General features: G+C 34.6%; 1 protein-coding gene across 1 annotated transcript; it reads right to left on the bottom strand.

Annotated features, from left to right (window-relative positions):
- Positions 1 to 1,995: 1,995 nt before the first annotated feature.
- Positions 1,996 to 21,556, bottom strand: LOC142348278 (uncharacterized). The gene is made up of 4 exons (XM_075399574.1): positions 21,197 to 21,556; positions 12,295 to 12,489; positions 10,261 to 10,434; positions 1,996 to 2,898 (listed from the first exon to the last, which is right to left on the bottom strand). The coding sequence occupies exons 2-4, from the start codon at positions 12,446 to 12,448 to the stop codon at positions 2,672 to 2,674; spliced, it is 555 nt and encodes a 184-aa protein (XP_075255689.1). The 5' UTR covers positions 12,449 to 12,489; positions 21,197 to 21,556; the 3' UTR covers positions 1,996 to 2,671.
- Positions 21,557 to 22,183: the final 627 nt, after the last annotated feature.

Below are 22,183 nucleotides of genomic sequence, written 5' to 3'. Positions count from 1 at the left end.
CTATGATAGTTTGTTGCCAATGCTATACAGGCTTAGTCGGTAACTTTGAAAATTAATCAATTTTTTCTCGGCTCTTCACGACTAATCACACATATTTAAATGGATTCATTCATTATAAAACGAAGAGGGATCAAACAATATGGGCCTTTCTTAAATAAACTCAAAAGCTGATGATCAGATCAAATTTGAAGCTTTGATGCATTAAACATTAAAATTGTGGCTAACATATTTAAAAACCGCGCCAGAGATTGGTTTTTTGTATAAATTTTCCCTATTTATACACACACATATATATATATATATATATATATATATATATATATATATCTATATATTTATATATATATATATATTTATATATATATATATATATACATATATATACATATATATATATATATATATATATATATATATATATATATGTCTATAAACACACACACACACACACACACACACACACACACACACACACACACACACACACACATATATATATATATATATATATATATATATAGAAGAGCAACAAAAAATTGAAAATCGCTTTTTCAGTTTATTGCGCAACACTAGGCACATTTTAATTAGTTAGATGTTAATCGTTTTGTAACGAGTTTGGCTCGTCCCTAATACAGCGTCCCTAATACAGCGTCCCATACAGCTTCCCTAATACAATCAAATTACGACGCTGTAAAATGACATTTTCCTTAACTAAAAGCTGACTTTTCTAATAACGGTACATTTTATAAAGAAACATAACGAAAGCAATTTTAATCATTCTTCTTTGTTTCAAAAATAACCTTTTTTATTTTTCACCAAAGGCAGTACATCTTTTTTTTGAAAAAATTGAGTTATTATCATTTAATGTTTCTGATGTTTTTCAGACGTCTAAATAAAAATTTTGTCTGTTTTATATAATTACAATTTTCAAAAAAATTGTAACTTAAAACGTGGAAGCTTAATAAATTTTTTGTTTCATAAACAGGCCGAGAACTGTTGTTGATTGAAAGTAAACAAATTAATAGTTAAAACCATTTGAGCAAAGTTTAGGTTGCTTGTTCGGATATTTTAGTTGTGAATTATTACATTTGCTATTTGTTCTTTATTCTGAAGCAAAACTTCCAGTTGAGCAAAGAACATGGTTATCATGAATCAAAATTAATGTTTTTGACTTTGGCTCAATAAAATTTTACATTCTCAAGTTCGGCCGAGTTTGGCTCTTAGTCAGCTTTAGGTAACAATTCTGTTAAGTAGTCATTACATATTTTTATCCAAATTAGGTTGGTAATGGTGTCGTGACGCAATGTTAGACTAGGCTTTTATTTTGAAACTTTCCCATCCAGATTCTCAACTTTTCAATCGAAAAGACTTTTATGTTGGACTTGAGTAGTTGGACTTAAGTAGTATATATATATATATATATATATATATACATATATATATATATATATAATATATATATATATATATATATATATATATGTGTCTATAAATATATATATATATATATATTATATATATATATATATAATGCCATACAAATTATGTAGTTCAATTAATTCGCAAAAATTTGTAACAGCTATACAAAATAGGCAAGTGGTTTGACTCCAATCGTAAACCAATTCGCGAAGAAACTTTTCATCACGGATAATGAGCATAAGTACTTCCAATTTGGAACAAGTTTTCATTCATAAAAACTACCCTGGTCAATTGTGTTAAAAAAAATTGTGTTCATAATATGATGACTTTTGTTTTCCCTCTCTAACGCAGTTTCAAATATGTAAAGCCTGTTAAATAGAAAAATTGATGGCTGAAAATAATTTGCACTCAGAAGCTTCAATCATTTATCGGGTTTCTGGCATTAAAAAAATAAGTAGAGTTTTAGATACATTTTGAAGAATAACTTTTAAGAAGGATACCAACATTCGGCCTCTTAAATACCTAGAAGAAACTCTGTATAATTGCCGAAAAAACATGAAGTTCCGAGAACAGATCTGAAGAAATATTAATCTATTAGATGCATAAAATGACTTTTTGACAATAATTAATAAAATTTTATGAGAACAAACAGTGCAAAATTTCTTAATGCTATAGTTAGCAAAGCATCTAATTCAAATGTACAAATTGCTGTTATAATTTGCTGTAGTTTTAAATTTGCTCTTCATACACATTATTTTGGCGAGCATCAAATTAAAGTGTCCAAAATTTTTTTATCGGCAATTTTATAATAATAATTTATGATATAGTTCGATATGATACATGGAATTTGAGAAACTGTAAAGAACTACACCCGAGTCGACATGTCAGTGTCAGCTCATTATTTTTGTTAGATTTTAGGGCTCAAACTGTTTTAAATTCAGCGTATCTCATAATTCATGCATAAATTTCTTTAAATTTTTTGACCCAGGCGTTCAAATATAAATATGGCGAGAATCTCTGAAAATACAATTTTGGTCCTATTTCGTCGGGGGTAATAACCGCCATTTTTAAAGTTAATTAGCAAACTTGTTGCTAATAAAATGCATCCATTAAGTTGGGGGGGGGGGGGGTTGGTGATACAAAGCGGAAATAAATCCCAAACTATTATCGGTGCGAAAACTTGAAAAAGTTTGTTCACACAGGCTGATGGAAAGATTGTTTTTGTTCAGGGGGAAAATAAAATTTATCCAAATTAATGATAGTAATCAGAAGAAGTTAATGGTGAAGTGTCCAAAAGGGGTGAAACCCTATTCCTCCTCCTCCCAGCACTTGATTTGCCCCTTACTCCCCCACTTGTCTTCAGGTAGCAAACCAGCCCGGTGATTGCAAGAACAATTAGCAGCAAGGCCAGAGCACCGCATATGCCAATTATGATCCACATCCAACCATAGAATTCGGTATCGAGATCCGGAATTAGCTCTGGAAAATAATTTTATCGCATGATTCTTTTTACGAACTTGTCGAACGTAAGTACAATTTTTTTTTAATTTTAACTGAAACTATTCCGTCACGTTTCGAATATTTGAGCACACACAGTTTTAAGAATTTTTTGGCGTTAGGAGTCTTATTTTTTTAAAAGCTTTTGTGGAAAGGTTGAAATCAAAAATATTTTTTTTATTCAGAATAATTCCAATCCATTGCCACTGCGAGCAGCTGGCTCCCTCTTGCAAAAAATTGCAAAAAATGGATTCAGCTGACCTTAGCTGGGATAAATTGTGTTATTTGTTTTCTCTCTTGAGGAGCACAGTGATTTCCTACTTTTTGATCCATAAAGTTTTTTGAGAAAACTTTTCATAAAAAGATCATTGAATGAAATTTGGCGGGAAATTGCTAAATAACGGAAAATTGATTGCAGATCTTAGACAAAAAAAGCAGTTTTTCGAATTATATTGTACCACTAACTCACACTAAACATGAAGAAAAATGAATTAATGACTCGTCACCCAAACGTCACCCTAAATCCTTGCAAAAACTGTGAAATCAATTTTAAATGTCGACATTCAAAAATACAACTCCATTTTTTCACATTACATGGCCAATGCCCGGTAAGGCAAATATCAATCAAAAGCGTTTGCTTTTTTGGAAGCTAGTTTCAGAATCATGAATCATTTCCACTATGTAAGATTTACAATAAACTGAACCCAATTCCACCATTTTGAGCATGCAATTAGTCTAAAATTTTTGTCCAACCTTTTTGATAATGAATTGAGACCAAACTCAAAGACCTAATTAATATTTAGAACGCTGCTATAGGTAAATATAAAACCGCTATTCTCCTTCCTAATCCAAAATTATGAAAAAGAGTGACATTTCTGAAATAAGTCATCAATTGGGCTTGGTTATCTTTCATTCATTATCTTTCATTTATGTAATTAGATAATGTAATCGTAGGAAAGGCTAACGTAGGAAAAATTCCCATACAGTTTGAAAAGTAGCGCCTTGTGGCGTTAAAATTAGCTGCAAAGAATTTTAAAATTTTTCTGACTTACCCCAAAAACAGCAATCGATAAAACTAAATACGCAAAGATCCAGTTTTCATGCAAAATTTAACTAAATTTTGTTCAGTGTAATTAGTCTCCGCACACACAAACACTTCTACAATGATAATATTTAATCATACGTGTATAAGTCAGGTATATGAGTGCAATAATGAGTCTATAGTTTACTCAAAGAAGATTATTTAAGATTGAAATTGTATTCAACCTGCAAGTACTATTAAAGTATAAACGTCAAAAGAAAATTTCAAGCCTGCTTGAAAACTTTAAGAAAACTGTTTTTGCTCTCTTCGTAGCGAAAATTATTCCTCTGTTGTTTGAGCTCTTAAAGTGAGAACTATTCCTCAACTTCTGCGCAGGTCAGCTGATAGAGATATAATTTGAAAATTATTCCAATACTTCTTGTAAAAATTTTATGACAGAAGCAAACGAGCAGTCTATTGCTGAAATGTGAATAATTTTTTTCTTCTTCGGGAGTGTGACATATGCTTTGTAAGGAAAATTTCTACTTTGAACAACTACAACAGTTGAACTAAAACACAAATTACGGGCAGAAAACAAGTTTTGGTCTGTAAACCAAAAATCAAAACTGCGCATCCTCCTGTAAAGATTCGAAATTATTTAGTGATTTAAAATTCTATTTACGTACTAATATTAGTAATTACATACACTAACAATTTTGGTTTGTCTTCGCATTTTTCGTAGCGGAAGTGATGCCTTTACACATACATTAAACTCGCAATACTCGATATGTGGTTTTTCAGATAGGATGTTTTGAATTTGCCGCTAGGACGTTTTTCCATACCTCTGCACAGCATAAAAGTAAAAATCATGTTTTGCTCATATAGTTGTCCACTGCAAATAAAAAACTACTATTTTATAATAAAGGTTGGAATCGGCGAAATCATTTTTTTTCACCAAAACGATCTGTTAATTCAATCAATCTACTTCAAAAATTTTCAGTTGTCTCACAATAACTAGTCCAACTAACGCGGTAATTCTATAATGCAGAAATTGCATAACCTCCAGTTGAAACAATGCTTGAAGTTGCATTGTACCACTGCACAGTACAGCCAATATTTTTCTTCTAAATTAAATTTTACCCAAATTTTACATTTTCAGTTATCGTATTGATATCATGTCGGTTGGAGGTACATGAAAAAATCTCAACTTATAGGTCTTTATATAAAAGATTCTCGCATTACTCATTCGAGATTAAGAAGACAACTATGAGATCAAGACTTACGCCTGCGCAAACTCTCAAGAAAAATGATTTCTCAATTGCATCTTGTGGGAGCTCAAACTATTTGTAAAAACAACTTCGGACTAATTGAAAAAGTTTTCGTTGTTGACGATTGACAATTTAGCTGAATTCCTTAACGGTTTCGCGGTACTAAAGAAAAGGAAAATGTCTCGCTTAGGAGTACTGTTAGGATATCTACTTGAAAATTTGTCATGCTTCATGAACTCCAAATTTCATCATAAAATTATCATCGAAGTTTTGTTAAAAAAGATTCCTTCAAAGTTATTCCAATTTTGTTTTCAAGAATTATGAAATCATGCTGGCCCAGGAAACAATATCAAGTGGGACTCAGCTACCACAATTTAAACACCCAAATACCCGGATGTCGGTGGCAGAGTAAATCAGCGCCGAATCAGTCTAGAGACATTCTGCTTTTTTAGGGTGGCCAGTATTCTGTTGAAGTCCCTCTGTTTATTGCATGAAAAGTGAAATGTTTAGCTTATCTCCCGCCAACAAGGTTTGATTTATGTGCGATTTGACCTTCTGCATGGGTACTTGTAACATTTCATTTGTGTAGCAACCTGTAACCACTCAGCTAAATGGGCGTTGTGGTGATTACCCTCAAATTTTGTTTTATATCTAAATGGTAAATATACTACTATATTAATTACCAGTTTTAAGCTACAAAGGTGTGATTTTGTTCAACCCTGGCATAACTTTGGGTTATGAGTAAATTTCGGACTACACAGGATAATTTTAGCCAGGGCGAATTCTATGACCTCAATATAATCATAAAGAAGAAAACTGCACATAAAAACACTTAATATATTCTGCAGATGCAATACTTCAGAATTGCAATTTTTACACTTGAAATATGCTGGTTGAGATTCAATTTTGGGTAAGATGAAATAGAAAAAGTCAACTGAAATTGTTGCTTCTTATGGATCTATTGCTTCTTATGGATCTATTATGTCCTAATTGTTCCACAACACAAACTTTTAACGCGTTTGCTAAAAAGATTTTTGGGGGATTTATATTCTAAATAGACACGTTCGAATTATTACTACATTCTTAACCAATAAAGTTCTGTTTATTTCTAGCAATAAATAATCATCATAATTTTACCCATTACCAAAAATAAAGCAACAGTTTGATTTCACTGAAAAACTATATCTGTTCCAATCGCAAAGCTACGATTGATATTTTATTTCAAAATTGCGAAAGGATAACGTACGTTGAAAAAATTTTTGAAAATGAAAATCCATCGAGACCATTGGCACCAAGGGTAACCTCGGTAAACGCGAGACTAATCGAAACTCCAGTTAGTCCCGTAAAATTGCAACAACATCGAACGTTTGAAAAGTCAAAGCTCAAAATTAAAGCATGTCGACATCAGCAATTTGATGATCATTTATTTGGCGGCAATTTTCGAATATTCACTTTAGGTGCACCTTTAGTAATTATAGTTATTCTCATAAAGTTACAACACAAGCGGACGTTCGAAAACTCCCAACATGAAACTGATCAACTAAGTGCTGTCTGCATGTTTTAAAGTTGAACTTTGACCTTTAATCGACAGCATTGCAGCCTTATAGGACTAACTGTATCATAAAGTTGCAACAAAAGCGGAAGTTCAAAAACCCTAGACTTGCTATTGAACATCAACACGCTTATGTGCCTGACTTTGACGGTGTATTTTCCATTTAATTTTTTGTTTCAACATTCTATAAAAAAATGAGAGAAGTTTATGCTTGCCCAATTTTTTTTGTTCCGGCATGTTTTTGGGTATCCCAGACTGATATATACTCTCTCAAATTAAAATTTTCCGCGTCCAGAATTTCACTAAAAAGAGAAATGTCAATGTCTTTTAGTTTGAAACATTCGCTTGGGTTGCAATTTTAAGTAACTTTGAATAGCGACCTTTAAAATCTTACATGGCTTGTCATATAAAGTTGTTATCAAAACAGTTATGCGAATGGTACCTATCATGACATTCTCGGGTCGAGGTTTGGTAGAAAAATAATGCACGAATTGTGGTGAATAGTGGTGAAAAAAAAAGAATTTTCACCGCACCTGCTCGCATCTTTTTGCGATGAATGCAGTGAAAGCGGTAATTTTTTTTAAAAATTGCGGTTTTTAGCTGTGAATTTTTTCTGCGCATTCGCCGGATTTCTTATAAAAATACTGCACTACAGGGTTTTGAATCTCCTGCATGTCCTGCATGTCAACAACTTCTTATTCCACTGCGCCATCTGTCACTTCCTTTTTTAAAATTTCTTAAGAATTTAAATCAGATTTAAAAAACGTAATAAAAAATGCGTTGAAGTTTTGTAAGATTTGCGGCTTTTAGCCGTGAATTCTTTATTTTCACCGCTGAAGCGGTGGAAAAAAATAATTCACCGCTACCAACGGGAGGTGGTGAAAATAAAAAATTCACCGCTAAAAACCGCAAATCTTACAAAAATTCACCGCAAAAAATGTAGATTTTTAGCGGTGAATTGTCAAAAAAATTTCGATTCTTAGCGTTGAGTTATTTTTTCACCGCATTCATTGCATTCAACGCTAAAAATCGCAATTCTTACATCTTTTCACCGCATTCATTGCAAATCTTTCATTTTTTAGGGATTTTTAGCGTTGTCACCTCGACCCGGGATGGTTTTCAAATCTTCGCTCCCCAATCACCTCAAAAAATTGTTCATGTTTTAATTTTGTCCGTTTTCTTTTCGAAAGTGTTGACGTTTAAACGCTTTCCACAGCATTCAAGATCATCACTTTGCATTTTAAATTTAGGAGACTAGCCGTATATTTATTTCTTCTTCTGTCTACAGCTTCCATAACAACAAAAAGCTACCACAGCTATTAGAGCTAAAATCAGAGCTGCAGCTCCACAAATTTTCAGAATCGTTAAAAACACATCACCAAATGACGTGATATTTTCGCCCTCTTGAGGATCTGAAAGTGGCTCTTTATTGCGCGGATTATCGCCAACAAAGTGCGCAGACGATGTTGTCATCGTGATTGTCGTGTTTTTATCCTTGTAATCTGGCGAATTGAGAACAATTGAGTGTTTGTTTCTATAGTTAATATGATTAGTCAAGTTTCCGGGTAAAGTTAATGTTGTGTTAGAAATTTCGAACGGGTTAGTGGTGACATTTGTGACAGAGGTGGCGTTGTGTTCAGAAGTGTCATTGTTAGAGGTTAGTGATGTTGTTGTAGTTGTTGTTATTGTTGTTGTTGACGTATTTAGTTGTTTTCGTCTCTCAATTTCATCCGAGATATATTTTCGCAGAACTAAACATAGACTTATGTGACGCTATTTTTAATTAAGTTCTTTCAAGTCGACTATTATTGACCCGAAAATGGAATTTTGGAAACTTTTGTGATTTCAATTTTTGCAGAAAAAAGTTAATCTTTAATCATCAGCAATTGATGAAAACAGCAATTATATAATGCAGAGTAGATATCCTAAAAGATTCCCACCAACACGTAATGCGCCATTTTAAAAGTATCCGCATCATTGGCCGGAAAGGTTAAAAAAGATTTTCAAACAGTACCAGATTAGTGCAGCCTATCGTATATAGAAGCTCTATAATTCACAGAACTGACACAGACACCCTCAATATATCCGATTAAAGTATCATTGTCAACATTTTATACTTGAGTAGATTAGGAACTAAAAGACCTGGTTAGCAAGAAAAATGATTCTTAAAAGTTTCTCAAGTGATTTCTTGTGATAATATTAGCAGTCAATAATAATAATAATGGATACAACTTCGCAGATACTTAGGATTACTTCCTCTGAATGAAACAATTAGTATCCATCTAGTATAAAAAAATTCTAAGTTAAAAATAATTGGCGCTTTGAGGTAGGGCAAGTTCGCACTCGATTCCCTAATATGGTTATAACTACGACCGGCAAGATCACCTCTCTGGCCCACCTCTGCTGAAAATATTTATTTAAAATTTAGTTCAATCTAGGTTGAATTATTTTTTTGATTCAGCTGATAAAGGAAATGGCTTCTATGTACTAGATGCTTAAAACAAAAGGGTGCAAATTTTAAATTTGGTACCATAAGTTTGAAATCTGAACTCTCTTAATCGTGTGTTCGTGTGAATCTCACAAGGTAACAATTGTGCCAGGTCCGAGGCTAGTCAATCAGAAGATGGAACGTGTCAAAGATTTTTCGAAGATCGACCCAAAGTCAAAATGAGACAGTTTTTAGGCACTTTCCAACCCTACCTCTACGGTTAGTCAACGTCATAGACATTTTATTTGTAAGATTATGCGCACAGTGCACAGTGAACTGTGAAAATTGTTTTAGCGTTCTTGAAATCTCAAAATTTTATGTTTAAAAAATGATAACTCAATTTTAGCACCTTATCGTGACAGTGAACTTGATAAGGGTTGTGCAATCTACTTCAGTATACAAGGAACAAGCTATTGTGGGCTGTCTCAAAACCTATTTAACTTTTTATAGGAAAAAGAGTTCAATTTTTGCTAGTCTGAACCGTGTTTTCTAGTTTGTTTACAGAATTCTATTCTTAAACTAATTTGAGAGCGTACAATAGATGATGAAATAGAATCAGACTGTAAATCATAACTTATGCAACATTTCACTGCTTTTCAAAAACAAAATCGTCGGCAGGAATAATGCTGACCCTACAAATTAGAAAAAATCAGTTTTCGAAAAATGACGGTATCATTGTAATCTATTGAGATGACAAATACCAATGATTGAATCCCGTAAATTTATCAATCTTGCAAGATTTGGCGACAAACTTATTAAAACAATTTCATCAGATAAGGTCTATAGAGATGCTACAAGAAAGGAATAACAATCTAGACGGTTCTTGCACGATAAAAATTCTGCTGACCATATTGTTTTATAATGCAATTTCTCGTAATATATCTGAACAGATAAACGTTCCTTGTACTATATTTTGCATAGTTTAAGATAAACTTTTAGATAGTTTAGAATATAAATTGACTCAACTTTGATCAATTTCACTAACCTGAAGTTGCCAGTAAATTTCAAATTTTACCTTCGACTATGAACTGGACAACAGGGAGCCAATTAGTAGTGCCATTTGGATCCGAGTGTTGGCTTTTGAGGCTCTCTATCTCAAGCACCAACTCATCTCTCTTTCTCTTTCCGATGAAGTCTTCTGCTAGACTTCCCATTTCTATCCAGTTGAAAGACTCAGAGAAGAGAATCACTAAACAAAGAAACTCAAACAAGATGGCTCGTGCGATTCCGTGCGTAGCACAGTATGTTCCAACAAAACTTTCAAGGTTTATCCGAAGGGAGTATCCTAAAGCGACTTATATGCATTGGAGAAAATTACTTGTACTGTTTGAACTAAAAAATCTGCCGCTTTTTTCTAAATAACTAGTCGTGGAATGGTTGAGGCAATTGTATCGGTAATTATAATTTTGGAAAAAATCTTTGAAATAAAACTTTTTGAAGTTTTTCGAAAAAATTTCGAAAAAATTGTCATTTTTGATATCTCATGAGCATAACGAAAATACGAATTTATAAATATCTCGCAGTTGTGTTAAAAGCAAAACTTGAAAACCCGAATATTGCTCTTGCATGAAAGTAAAGCCGCAAATTGTGACAAATAGTATGCTGCTTTTTGTTTTTTTATGATTTTAGTTGTCGTGTTGGCAATTGATAATTAACCATGACTCGCTTCGTTAATTTCTGTCATATTGTTTTATCTGGAAATACAAAGCATGGACTGCTTGACTCAATTGTTTCGCTGATAGTAAGTTTGAAACGAAAATTCGACCTAAATTTTTTCAAATTTTTCCAAAAGTTCGTCATTGCTTTTTTGATATTACAAGAGCATAATGGGCATGTCGTTTTCAAAATCTCGCAGATATGTTACCAGACTGACGTAGCATAAATACAGTTTTGGGTTTTGAACAATTTTAACACAGCTTTTTGTAACAATATAGTGTAATTTTTCTAATTTTAAAGATTTCTAGTAGATTTTGCACACCGCCTCTACTTGTATCTAAGATGTAAAGGAACGTTAAAAGCTAATTCTAAGTGCTCTCATTTATTAAATTTGAAGAGAATCGGTTATCAGTGAAAATTCGTTTATTCTTTTTCAGTCGTCGTGGTGTTTTTAAAGAAATGGAAACATTTTGTTTCCAACACTGAAAAAAATAGACTTTTTTATCTCTAAAAAACGTTCTTTTCTTTATATGAGGATTTCGCTAATAGAAACAAAAATTAGTTTTTCGATTTTCAGAATGACCCACAGTCTGGAAAAGGTCAATTCGAAAATCAATTTCAAGGAACGCAGAAGTGAAAAATCTTCTAAAATCTTTTAAATTTTATGAAAGTAATGATCAATTGTTTTACATTTTCCAACCTGGCGATCACTTAAATTGCTAAATCTTAAATTCCGCTGTATGTCATTATATTAGAGGAGGTTAGTTCGAAAGATCTGCCCTGACACCATGTGTAATACAAATAAAAAAGAAAAGAAAAGATTTCAATCTTCACTTTCAAAAATGAGTTTGGTAAAAATTGCATTCATTTAAACCGGTTTTGGTTAAAATCTCAGCGGCACTGTAAGTACTGAACGGGTTAGTTCCGGCGAAACAAAAATAATTTCTTCCATAACAACTCTAGAATTTAGAAAAGAATGCATTCTTCTGCTTTTTCTTTTACATTTTCAAAGTTAAATTTCTGGCTATTTTGAGAGCTCTAAATTTTGAATGCAACATGCGAAATTCAAAAATGAAACATGCCGTAAAGGGAATTCCTTTTCATGTGTTTCGTTTTTTTTCTGGGCAGTGCAAACATCAAACATAATAGTTTTTTGGTATTCTGAAAATCAATTTCAATATTGCTGTTTGAATTCAATATTGCTGCATTTTTTGCTATTTTTTACGTTGGCAAGAGTGGGATTTGAACCCACTCCGATTTTCGTGACCAGAACACTCAGCTGCGTAATTTTTGCGTCTGGTTAAGAGTCAAACCCGAGTCAAATTTGTCCTTTTTAGATGAACTAAAGTCAAAAATGCTCATAATTAATAGTATCTGGCTCAATCAAACTCACATATCCAGTCATCGCATCCCCGGTAGCTACTCCACCCCTGACCCATCAACTGGGAAGAGATTCCCTTCAGCCCTGATTCCCCACAGTTGCCCTCTACAAATAACACCAGGAAGGCAAATCCCTCAGGAAGTCGAATCCTGTTCGGGAGGAACATTGAGATGTCTTGTCACATTGGCACTCTGTCGCGCTTGTTTGCTAAAAAGAACAAGGCGGTTTTCAAAATCAAGTTCTGTCAATACACGTCATTAAAAGTGGGGGATCTCGGGCTTTTCCTATTAAAGACCTCCTCCCCCCCCTCCCCCTCAAGTGGTCTCATAACGTATAGCAGCTGAAAAAACATTTTTGCCGATTGGTGGAAGCATTCAATATCTGCATTTTCTAAACGAGGAATCGTTCCGGTGTCGAGCGAATATACTCACACCCTAGACTGCAACGAAGAGACCCGGCGACAGAAAATTGCCCAGATCGCTGTTACATACCAATTAACTTAATGCCAAAAGAGCCAAACAGCTAAAAAAAGACCCATTGAACCAAAATAAGGAATAACGTCCAGTTAAATCCCTTTGATATTTTGTTTCAGTAATCTGTCTACAAATTGACAGTTGGTATTGCGGGTATGTTTTATCATACTTAAACGGACTTATTTGTTTGCATGTTTGGTTGTCATAGTTTTGTATTCAGTCCCACGGGGCGTGAGTCCTATCCAAATGAACTAATCTTAAATTTAAAAATTACCGAGTAATTTTTTGTTACAATTAAAGTATTCTCAATCAGGCATTCTTAAGATATTTTTAGACGAGAGGTTAAGTAGACCAGCCCGAACTCAGAGAAATTCACTTATGGGCCAGAGAGAACAGATTTCTGTTACCCTGAGCCAGAATCGACATAATGTGACCACCCTGGGCCAGACCAAACAGTGCCAAGTCAAGCCTTGAACCAGATTGAATAAAACATCTAGAAGTTCTTTATTAAAAATGCAGTCAACTTTAAATATAATTTGACTGTATTTCAATCAAGAAACCGTCACATCTACCCGGATTGAAGTTTCATACAAGGATCATATATGATTTCATACTGATCATACTCGATTTCTTAGTACGAACCTAGTATGAGACCAAAGAAATCATATATGATCCTAGTACGAGTACCAAGAATCACTCATCTATTTTTCGAAAAAGTTTTACCATTCATGTTTTTTGTTTTTATTCGGTAGGGCATCACCTATATGACACCCCGGCATCACATTGTGATCCGACATAAGACCCTAACGTACAGTATCATTTGCAAAGTTGGGCACTAAATAACCTCAATTACACATTTTTTCAATTTATGTACAACCATTCGTTAAAAGAAGTTTAATACATATTAAGAAAGAGTTTCAGTTTAAAATGAAGAATTGAAGAAAAAAGTTCTCGTTAAAACTGAGTTTCTGTTCCTCTTGTATTAAAGACTTCTTTTGCATCCGGCGCACTCAGCCATTTCAAGCACCATGGAGGGCTTCTGCTGGCTGAACTTGGCATTTCAAAAAGATAATGGATCGGATACATGGCTAGCCTCGTAGGAGATGATGTGATCGGCATTTACATTATCACAAGGTAAGTAACAAGTACTGTTAATTAATTAAAACAAAAAAAAATAAATTGTCAGGATATTAAAAGTTTGATGACGTTGGTGGGACTCGAACCTCATTGTGTAGATGTCAGAATTTTAATCGATATTAGTGCATTGCACTAAGTTTTCTTCTGTTTTTGGAGGTGTTTGGCATCATAGTTTCGTTGTTCTCAGTTTGGAAGTCTCTGAAAAATTGAGATGGATGAAATTGGCTCATCCTGAGTCTCGAACCCACGCTCGCATTGTTAATATCGAGTTAGCTGTCCGCGCTAAGTTCCATGTTTGATGGCCCATATTTTCAATACTTTTTCGATCGCAATACGAAATAACTTCCAACCAATTAAAGCAGATAGGTAGTATAAAACAAATGATCTTTATTCGTATAATATAATAGTCGTCAGTCTAAGGAGAACAAATGCTAAAATTTTCTGTTCGACAAGGAAGGACTGAAAAAGTTAAAATGAACTTTGTTTTAATTTCATAAAGGAAAGTGAATAAAAAAAAATCAAAACTGACAAAAAATAAGAAGTGCTTTTTTAAAAAGTGCTACGCTGACCTAACCATAAAACAACTGAAACCAAACCGCGCGCAGCACAAAGCTAGATGATGAAGTGTTTCTCTTGTTTAATATAATTTAATTCAGTGGAGTATCAAAAAGATGATAAAAAGACTGAAATAAAGATTTCAAAAGGAAACGAAGCTTGATTAAATTGATAATTGCCGTAATTAGCTTTTGTTTTGATGTTTTTGGTGATCTGTTCAGCCCCGAATTTACTAAGCGAGCGGCTGGCTGAATAGAAGGAAAAGAATGAAGTGGATTAAAAATAAGTTGTGTCTGGCCCCGAATTGACTAAGCGAGCGGCTGGCCATACACTCATAATATTTCTTATCGGATAAAAAGACGCCTATGTGCGAAATAAAAAGTAAGAGAGGGAAATAAAAGGAAAGTGACACTTCTCGGCTTCGAACTCTTATCGGTTCGGTTTGTTAGTTACGCGTATACGTAATTCTCCGCTGAGCCAATTGGCTTGGCTTCAACAATCATACTAAATCGTTTTGAGTTGGCTGTAGGTAATAAACGCTTTGACTGATATATGAAAGAAAAAAAATCGCATAGTGATAAATAAACAAAGTTGGAGTCGAACCGTAGCTGTAGGTATAGAGATCTTCGTGTTCGTTGCTCCTCACAACTGCGCTGCTGGCTAATAATTTGTCTTATTTCGTTTGCTAAATCGTGTGATGTTTTTCGCTAAGATTTCAATATAAAGTTGCACTTCCTTGTTTTCCCGTTTTTGTCTTCGTATTCCTATTTATCCAATTCCCAAGTTTTCCACTGATGTCAGTCCGGCTGCCGATTTTTCTTGGAAAACAATTTATGGCCTTAAAGTTGGAGATGCACTGGGGCTCGATCCTCATTCTGTCATTCATCAGTGTTTTGAGCTGCTACCTACGCCGGATGGCTAGTGTGCACCAGTTTGTCATTTCATTTTTTTTTAGTATTGAAGGTGATCTAGAGTACTTTTGCAATTATTAAGCGGGCACTGCCTTTTTTTGTGAATTAGTTCCACTACAGACTGTATGTTGTGTTTAATTGCCCGACTAATATACCCGTTGGCTAGTTTAATCTGAACTTCTCTAATTGTTTGCATGTTTGCGTCTTCATGAAGTTTTTGGACTTTGTAAAATCTAGGTTTTCGTAGGCAGATCCTCAAGGCTCTATTCTGGACACATTGTATTTTATTAATGAGTGCTTGGGATTGGTCAATCCAACAGGCATTTGAGTATAAAAAAAGAGGTCGGATCCAAGATTTGTATACCAATAAAAGACTCTCTTCGTTGATGTTTAGATTGCTAAGTCTCCACAGTTGAAATAACCTGCTGTTTGCTCTCTTTATTAGGCCATTGCAGTGATCGTTCCATCTGAGATGAGGAGTGAGAGTAATACCAAGAAACTTTAGCGTTTGTGTTTTTCCGACGGGTACGCCTTTTATTTTTAAATTGAGCTCAGACTTTTTCTTAGATGGGTTTTTAAAAATCATGTACTGAGTTTTGTTGGGATTTATTTTAATTTTCAAGTGGTCACACCAGTCTATAAGGCTATTCAATGATGATTGCAGATTGTTTTGAATTAGTTGTGTTGAGCGAGATCTGTAGTACAGGGCAAAATCGTCAGCAAACTGTGAAATCTGTGCTTTCATTTTTGGCAATCGGCTAACGTATATAAGGACGAGAATGGGAGCAATTACGCTGCCTTGGGGCACACCGGCTGTCGGGCAGAAACTGGCGCTAACAGTAGTATTAATCTTTACGTAAACGTTCCTTTGTGACAAGAATGAGTTTATCCACTTAATGATTGGGATCTTTAGCTCAATTGAATTCAATTTGTGGATCAACCCTAGACGCCATACGGCATCAAATGCTTTTTCAACATCCAAGCAAACTAAACCATCCATTTCAGACCATTGGAAAGCTTCACTAACGTGCTGAGTGAGTTTGATAAGATTGTCTGTGGTACAGCGATGTTTCCTGTAAGCGCTCTGAGTTTCGCCAAATATATTTAGACTTTCGCAATGTTCTAAGACAATGTTTTTCACAACAGTTTCGCAAACTTTGGCCAGGCAATTTGTAAGACTAATAGGTCGATAGTTTTCAGCCTTTGATCTGTCTTTATCTTGCTTTGGTATCATTGTTATCTGTGATTCTTTCCAATTTACTGGAACAAACGAGTTGTTAATTGAACTAGAAATGAGGAGGCAGGCTAGGGCTTTTATACTCCGTGGTAACTCACTGAGCACTTTGTAGCTGATTTTATCTGGTCCTGGGCATGACTTTCTCGATACTCTCAATATTTCATCGAATTCCTTTGTTTTAACCACAATACAAAGTTCCTCGGTGTCGACGTTTGTACTTAGAAATGCTTTGGTTTCTTTTTCGATTTTCTCGTAATGTTCGGCAATTTCAGTTGGTACTGTTGTGTGGTCTTTCATTGTGTCTTTTAGGAGTTGTTTGAAAAGCTCGCTTTTCTCATGATCTGTGACTGCCTTCGACTCTTTATATGTTAAATCGGGATAGTCGCAAGTTTTTTGTTTTGACTCGTTGTCATTTGTTAGTTCTTTTATTGCTCTCCAAAAACCTTTGCTGCCCTTGTCTCTTGCGCGTGCCAAAATTTTAGCTCTTTTTTGTTCTTCTGATTGCCTGATTGATCATTTGATTTCTTTCTGCAGATAATTTATCTCGGTTTTTAGAGACCTAAATTCATCTTCAACTGCACATTTGAGTTCTCTTCGCTTTTTCCTTTTCAGTTTTATCAATTTTTGTGTCTCAATACTGTAAGGCAGCTTGTTTTTGTTGACATAGGAGTCTTCCAACGATTTGTGTATTATTTCAACCAGATTGCTGCTAAACTTATTTAGTTCATCCTTACCCGGATACTGCGCAGGCCAAAGGTCCGATGATCTATACGATTTTCTAGCGTTTTCTCTGAATTGTCTGAAGTCAATTTCCGATTTCAATTGAAATTTTTTGCTTATTTTGAGGTTAAACGTTGTGATTGTGGTTCTATGGTCACTTCCCAGATCCTCTGAGACTTCGAAATTACTAAAATTCCTAAAAGCTGTACTATCGCAAAAGTGTAAATCGAGCATGTTCTTACTTTTTCCGTCGAACGACTGATATGTGTGGTGACCGTTGTTTAGCAGTTTAAAATGACCGTTGTCTATTAGATTCAGGTGTTTCTCACCGTTTTCAGAATCATAGGAGCAGTTTAATTCTTGGTGGGGAGAGTTGAAGTCACCACAAACAAAAACATTTGTCATACTTTCTGAGAATAATTTTTCCAGTGAGAGTGGTTTTCCAGGTGAATTGTAAACAGATATTATCCAAAAGTCTCCAAAATACGGTAGCGTGATGCAAAATTTTAGTATTTCTAGTATTTTTCCGCTGCAATCGTTCTCTTTTTCAGCTGGTTCTGTTTTGTTTATGACGATGTTGTTCTTTATTAAAATAAGAGAGCCATGATGACTGTTGGTATAAGTTTCTGTTGCAACAACATAATTACGGAGAGGGTTGGTTTTCTGCCATTTTTTCACTTCATTCACGCAAATTGTGTCTATGTCATTTTCGGCTAAGAATAAAATGAGATCGTTTATTTTGTTGTTTAGACCTCGACAGTTCCATTGCAAAATTTTGAGATTATCCATTTTGATTAAAGTTTTGGCTGTTTGATATGTTGTTAGGCGGCATTGAATTAACAGGGATTGCATTTGCACTCTTAATGCTCTCATGTATTTTTTGACCATCAATTTTTTCATTGAAGATGCGTGAGGCGCTGTTAGAGACAATGTTTATTATATCACTATAGGACATGGTGTTTAGAACTGTTCGTATTTTGCTCAAGACTTCGGCTATAAGAACAGCTATTTTTTCAGTTTGTGGCGGCATTTCAACGTTGGTTTGCGGTTTTAAGTTTTTCGCTGCAGTAGAGTATTTATTCTCATTTATCTTTCTTGAAGCCTCAGCGAGCTTCTGCTGATAGGCCGGACAACCGCGATAAACTGTCGCATGAGCACCGCCACAGTTAGAACACTTTTCTTTTTGAACAGTTAGAACACTTTTCTTTTTGAGCGTTTTCTTTTTGAACAGTACATTCTTTTACACTGTGCTCCTGCGAGCAGCGAAGACATCGAGTAGCATTACTGCATTCTTTTGCTGAGTGACCAAATTGTTGGCATTTGAAACCTTGCATTACATGGGGTGGTTCACGGCTTGCTTCACATCGGTATAGCTGCCAACCTATTTTGACACCATGTTTCTGAGCTGCACTAACATGGTTATTGGAATCAGTTATGACTCGAATCAATTTTGTTGGTCGGCCAGTTGCTCGACTTGTTATTCGTGTAACTTTGTTGACATTCATTGCATTGTTGTTTAGGAGTTCAACTTTTATCTCATCAACACTAATGCTGTGATGGACATTTACAATTACGAAACTGTGTTTGGTTTTTGGCTTAGGAAGCGTGTTTCTGGCATTCACTGTGGCATTTGGAAAGGCTTGAGTTAGGTTTACGGTTAGTATTAGGCATTCTCTAGAAGCGAGGTCCTCAGGTTGAATAAAAAAATCGGTATCGTTTTTCAACTCTCTTATGTGCTTTATTTTGACCACTGGAAAGTTCGATCTGATTGCTCTTGCAAACTGTATTTGTGATGGCCTTGGACCAATAGGAACAACAATTGGTCTAACGTTGGTGATTGGAATTTGTGCTTGTTTTCTGAACCTTTTTCTTTTACTTCGCACTTCATTAAAATCGCTTTCATCTTGTGTTGTTTCGTCGGCTGTCATTCTGGCTTCAGACAAAAGCCTTTCAATTTGGCTCATTTTAAAACTCAGCCTCAGAGAGGCTGTGACTTCTCGAAAAATTCTCTAATAAGACTTAACTTGGCCGAAGTGTTTTCCGTTTAAATGGTTGATTAAAAGTAAAGTGCTAAGTTTGGTAGAGCTAGGCAAGTAAAACTTCAAGAATCGGGATTTAGGCGCTTTAAGATTGAGGGCTATTGCTTAGCAGAACGACGAAGGTAAAATTTGAAACAACTTTTAAAGCGCAGAGAATAAGTGAAAATAAGCCGATTAAAATTCAGGATTTAAAAAGCAACTTTTAGTGAAAAATCTCTTTTAATAAAAGACTCACTCCCAAAGGACGTTCCTACACAAAGTGGAGTACTGGCTTGTGGCTTTCCTATCACACTTTGAGGTACTAATCCGAAAGTGACATTAATAGCGGTTTAATCATCATGGACAACAATTAGGCAAAGTTGGGCACTAAATAAAAGAGTAATCCAAATGTATAACAAAATTTTTGACATACTCCGAAGCCAGTTTATACTTATAAATGTTCATTTTAAGAAAATAATCAAGAAAAAAAATTTGCATATAACCTCAAATTCGGTTTCTGAATATGTTTACACCACAAGGTCATTCTTTTAGCGCACAAAAAGAATCAAATATGGATCGTAAATGTGATATAATAATTTAAAAAATCCTCTGACTACATTATACGAGAATTTGTGGCACCAGCCAATGTTTTATGTGTCACATATGACTTTGTATGATTTCCAAGAAATTTGTTCATCTTCAATAGAAAATCAAAATTATACAGTTTTCAGTCTGTGAAATTTTTTGTATGACCCCTGTATGATTTCTAGGAAATCATATAAGGTCGTTGTATGACTACCATTAAGTCATACAAATCATATTTGACCTAGTATGATTACTAAGAATCATATATGACCTAGTACGAAATCAAAGAATGTTGTATGATCGTTGACACGTGTAAGAACAATGCAGTTGTGAGAAATCAAGTCAGTGCCCTGAGCTATCTGTCATTTTAGAGCTGAATCATGAAAAAAACATGCTGGATTTTTACGCTGAGCATGAATCTGTTCATGTCATATTTTTCTATTTACAGTATGGCTGTAAAACGTGAAATGACTCATTCATCTGGGCAGTCTGCACTTATTTTCTGCCTTTTATCTCAATATAGCAAATTACCGCATGCTTTCAATCTGAGCATAAAAAATTACCGCATGTCCTTAATTACCGATCTTGTTTAACCATCTACAGTATGTTGCTGGTTGCTAAACATCAGCCCTAATGATGAGCGGATTCAAATTTTGCAAGAAACTTTCAAGATATCAATCAAGGCAAAAAATAAAAGGGTACAAACGTTTTAGAAAACATGTTTGAAGCAAGTTAATATTTATAAAACAAATTGCAAAACCGAATTCAATGAAAAATTATTCGCCCCGATTCAAAATCTTGCAATCTAGTTGTTTCTGAATACAAAATGGTCAACTCAAAAATTGATTATTCTGCAGAGAACTGGTTGTTGTCTTCGGCTGAAACTCAGAGCATCCAGTTTGTTTGGACTCTGATTAGATTCATAACTATCGTGGTACAAGCCCTCATCAGCCGGACTAAAAAAAGTGAACTGACCAGACTGAACTGACCAAAAAATATGTATGGGCGTGACAAAGTAGACCAAAGTTTGGCTATTAATCAGGCCAAATAGACCGTAATTTGGTTACGAACCGGACGGAAAAGACCGATCTCAAGGTGTGATCCAGACCAAAGAGGCAAAACGTGCGCATGTGCCTGACCAAACAGTTCAAGCTCAGAAATAGGAAAAAAAGCCAGACCGAAAATTTCCCCATACTACGAGCACCCCGGACGCAGTGGTCTTGGGTAGGAATCTCATCCTGGGATTTTTTTCGTTGTCAATTATAACCAAAATATCACCTGTTTCAAGTAATTGGCAATCGCTTCAACATCTGTCGTGTTTGGCCTTTCTTGGCCCGAGCCCACTACCCCAATTTGATCTTTAATTCTGCACACCAGACCTCCAGTGTAGCCAGCGGTCACATAGTTACAATCACTGGCATTGAATTTTGGATCTGGAATATCCGTCAAGCTGGGACAGGATCCCGCGAAAGTCGCTGGTAATAAATTACAGGTTAGTAGTATTAACAAACAGGTTATAAATGGTAAAGTTAACATAAAACGCATTATTTATTAATACTACAAATAAAAATAATCTTATGACATGGTTTAGAATAGAGTAAGTTTTGTAGGCCAAAACTGTCGATTTTATTACTGTACATACATGCATTTAACGTGCAAAACTACTAGCTTTTTTAAAGTACATATTAATTTATAATATCTTTTTGTTGAGGTGAACGCAACACATGACGCAATGTTTTAAACAAAAGATTGTCTCGACTGATATTTTAATGAATGCCTGGTTCTTACTTCACAAACTATACTTACAATTATAAGTTTCTAATAAGAAATGAATAGACATTGAACGCTATAATTATACATTGGTTTTTTTCTTAGAAGTTTGAGATAGAGCAAGATCTCTTTTAGGTATAATTTTTGAAAGGTGAACGATTCTCGATTAATTCTCTATTAGAAACCTAAATATTTGGGAAATTTAAAGCGAGGAAAGCGAAAAAATAAGAGCACAAAAGAAAATTGTGTCTGTCAAAGAGATCCAAGCCAAACCGCTATTCTCTGCAAACTTCTTTGCAAACCTCCAAAACAATTAGATGGGGACTAAAAAATTGTCTCAATTTAAATTTATTTTAAAAATAAAAACTAAGATGAACTGGGATAGACCTAATGGTATTAAAAAAGGAAGCAAATAAATTACCCCAAACTCTGTTGTGTTTCGTTAAAGATTGTTCATATAGTCGCTGAAGACTATGACAGCCGTCATCTGGGTCG

This window comes from Convolutriloba macropyga, chromosome 10 (genome assembly GCF_964194025.1).
Source record: "Convolutriloba macropyga chromosome 10, txConMacr16.3, whole genome shotgun sequence".
Taxonomy (NCBI): Eukaryota; Metazoa; Xenacoelomorpha; order Acoela; family Convolutidae; genus Convolutriloba; species Convolutriloba macropyga.
This window is presented reverse-complemented; position numbering and strand designations above follow the sequence as displayed.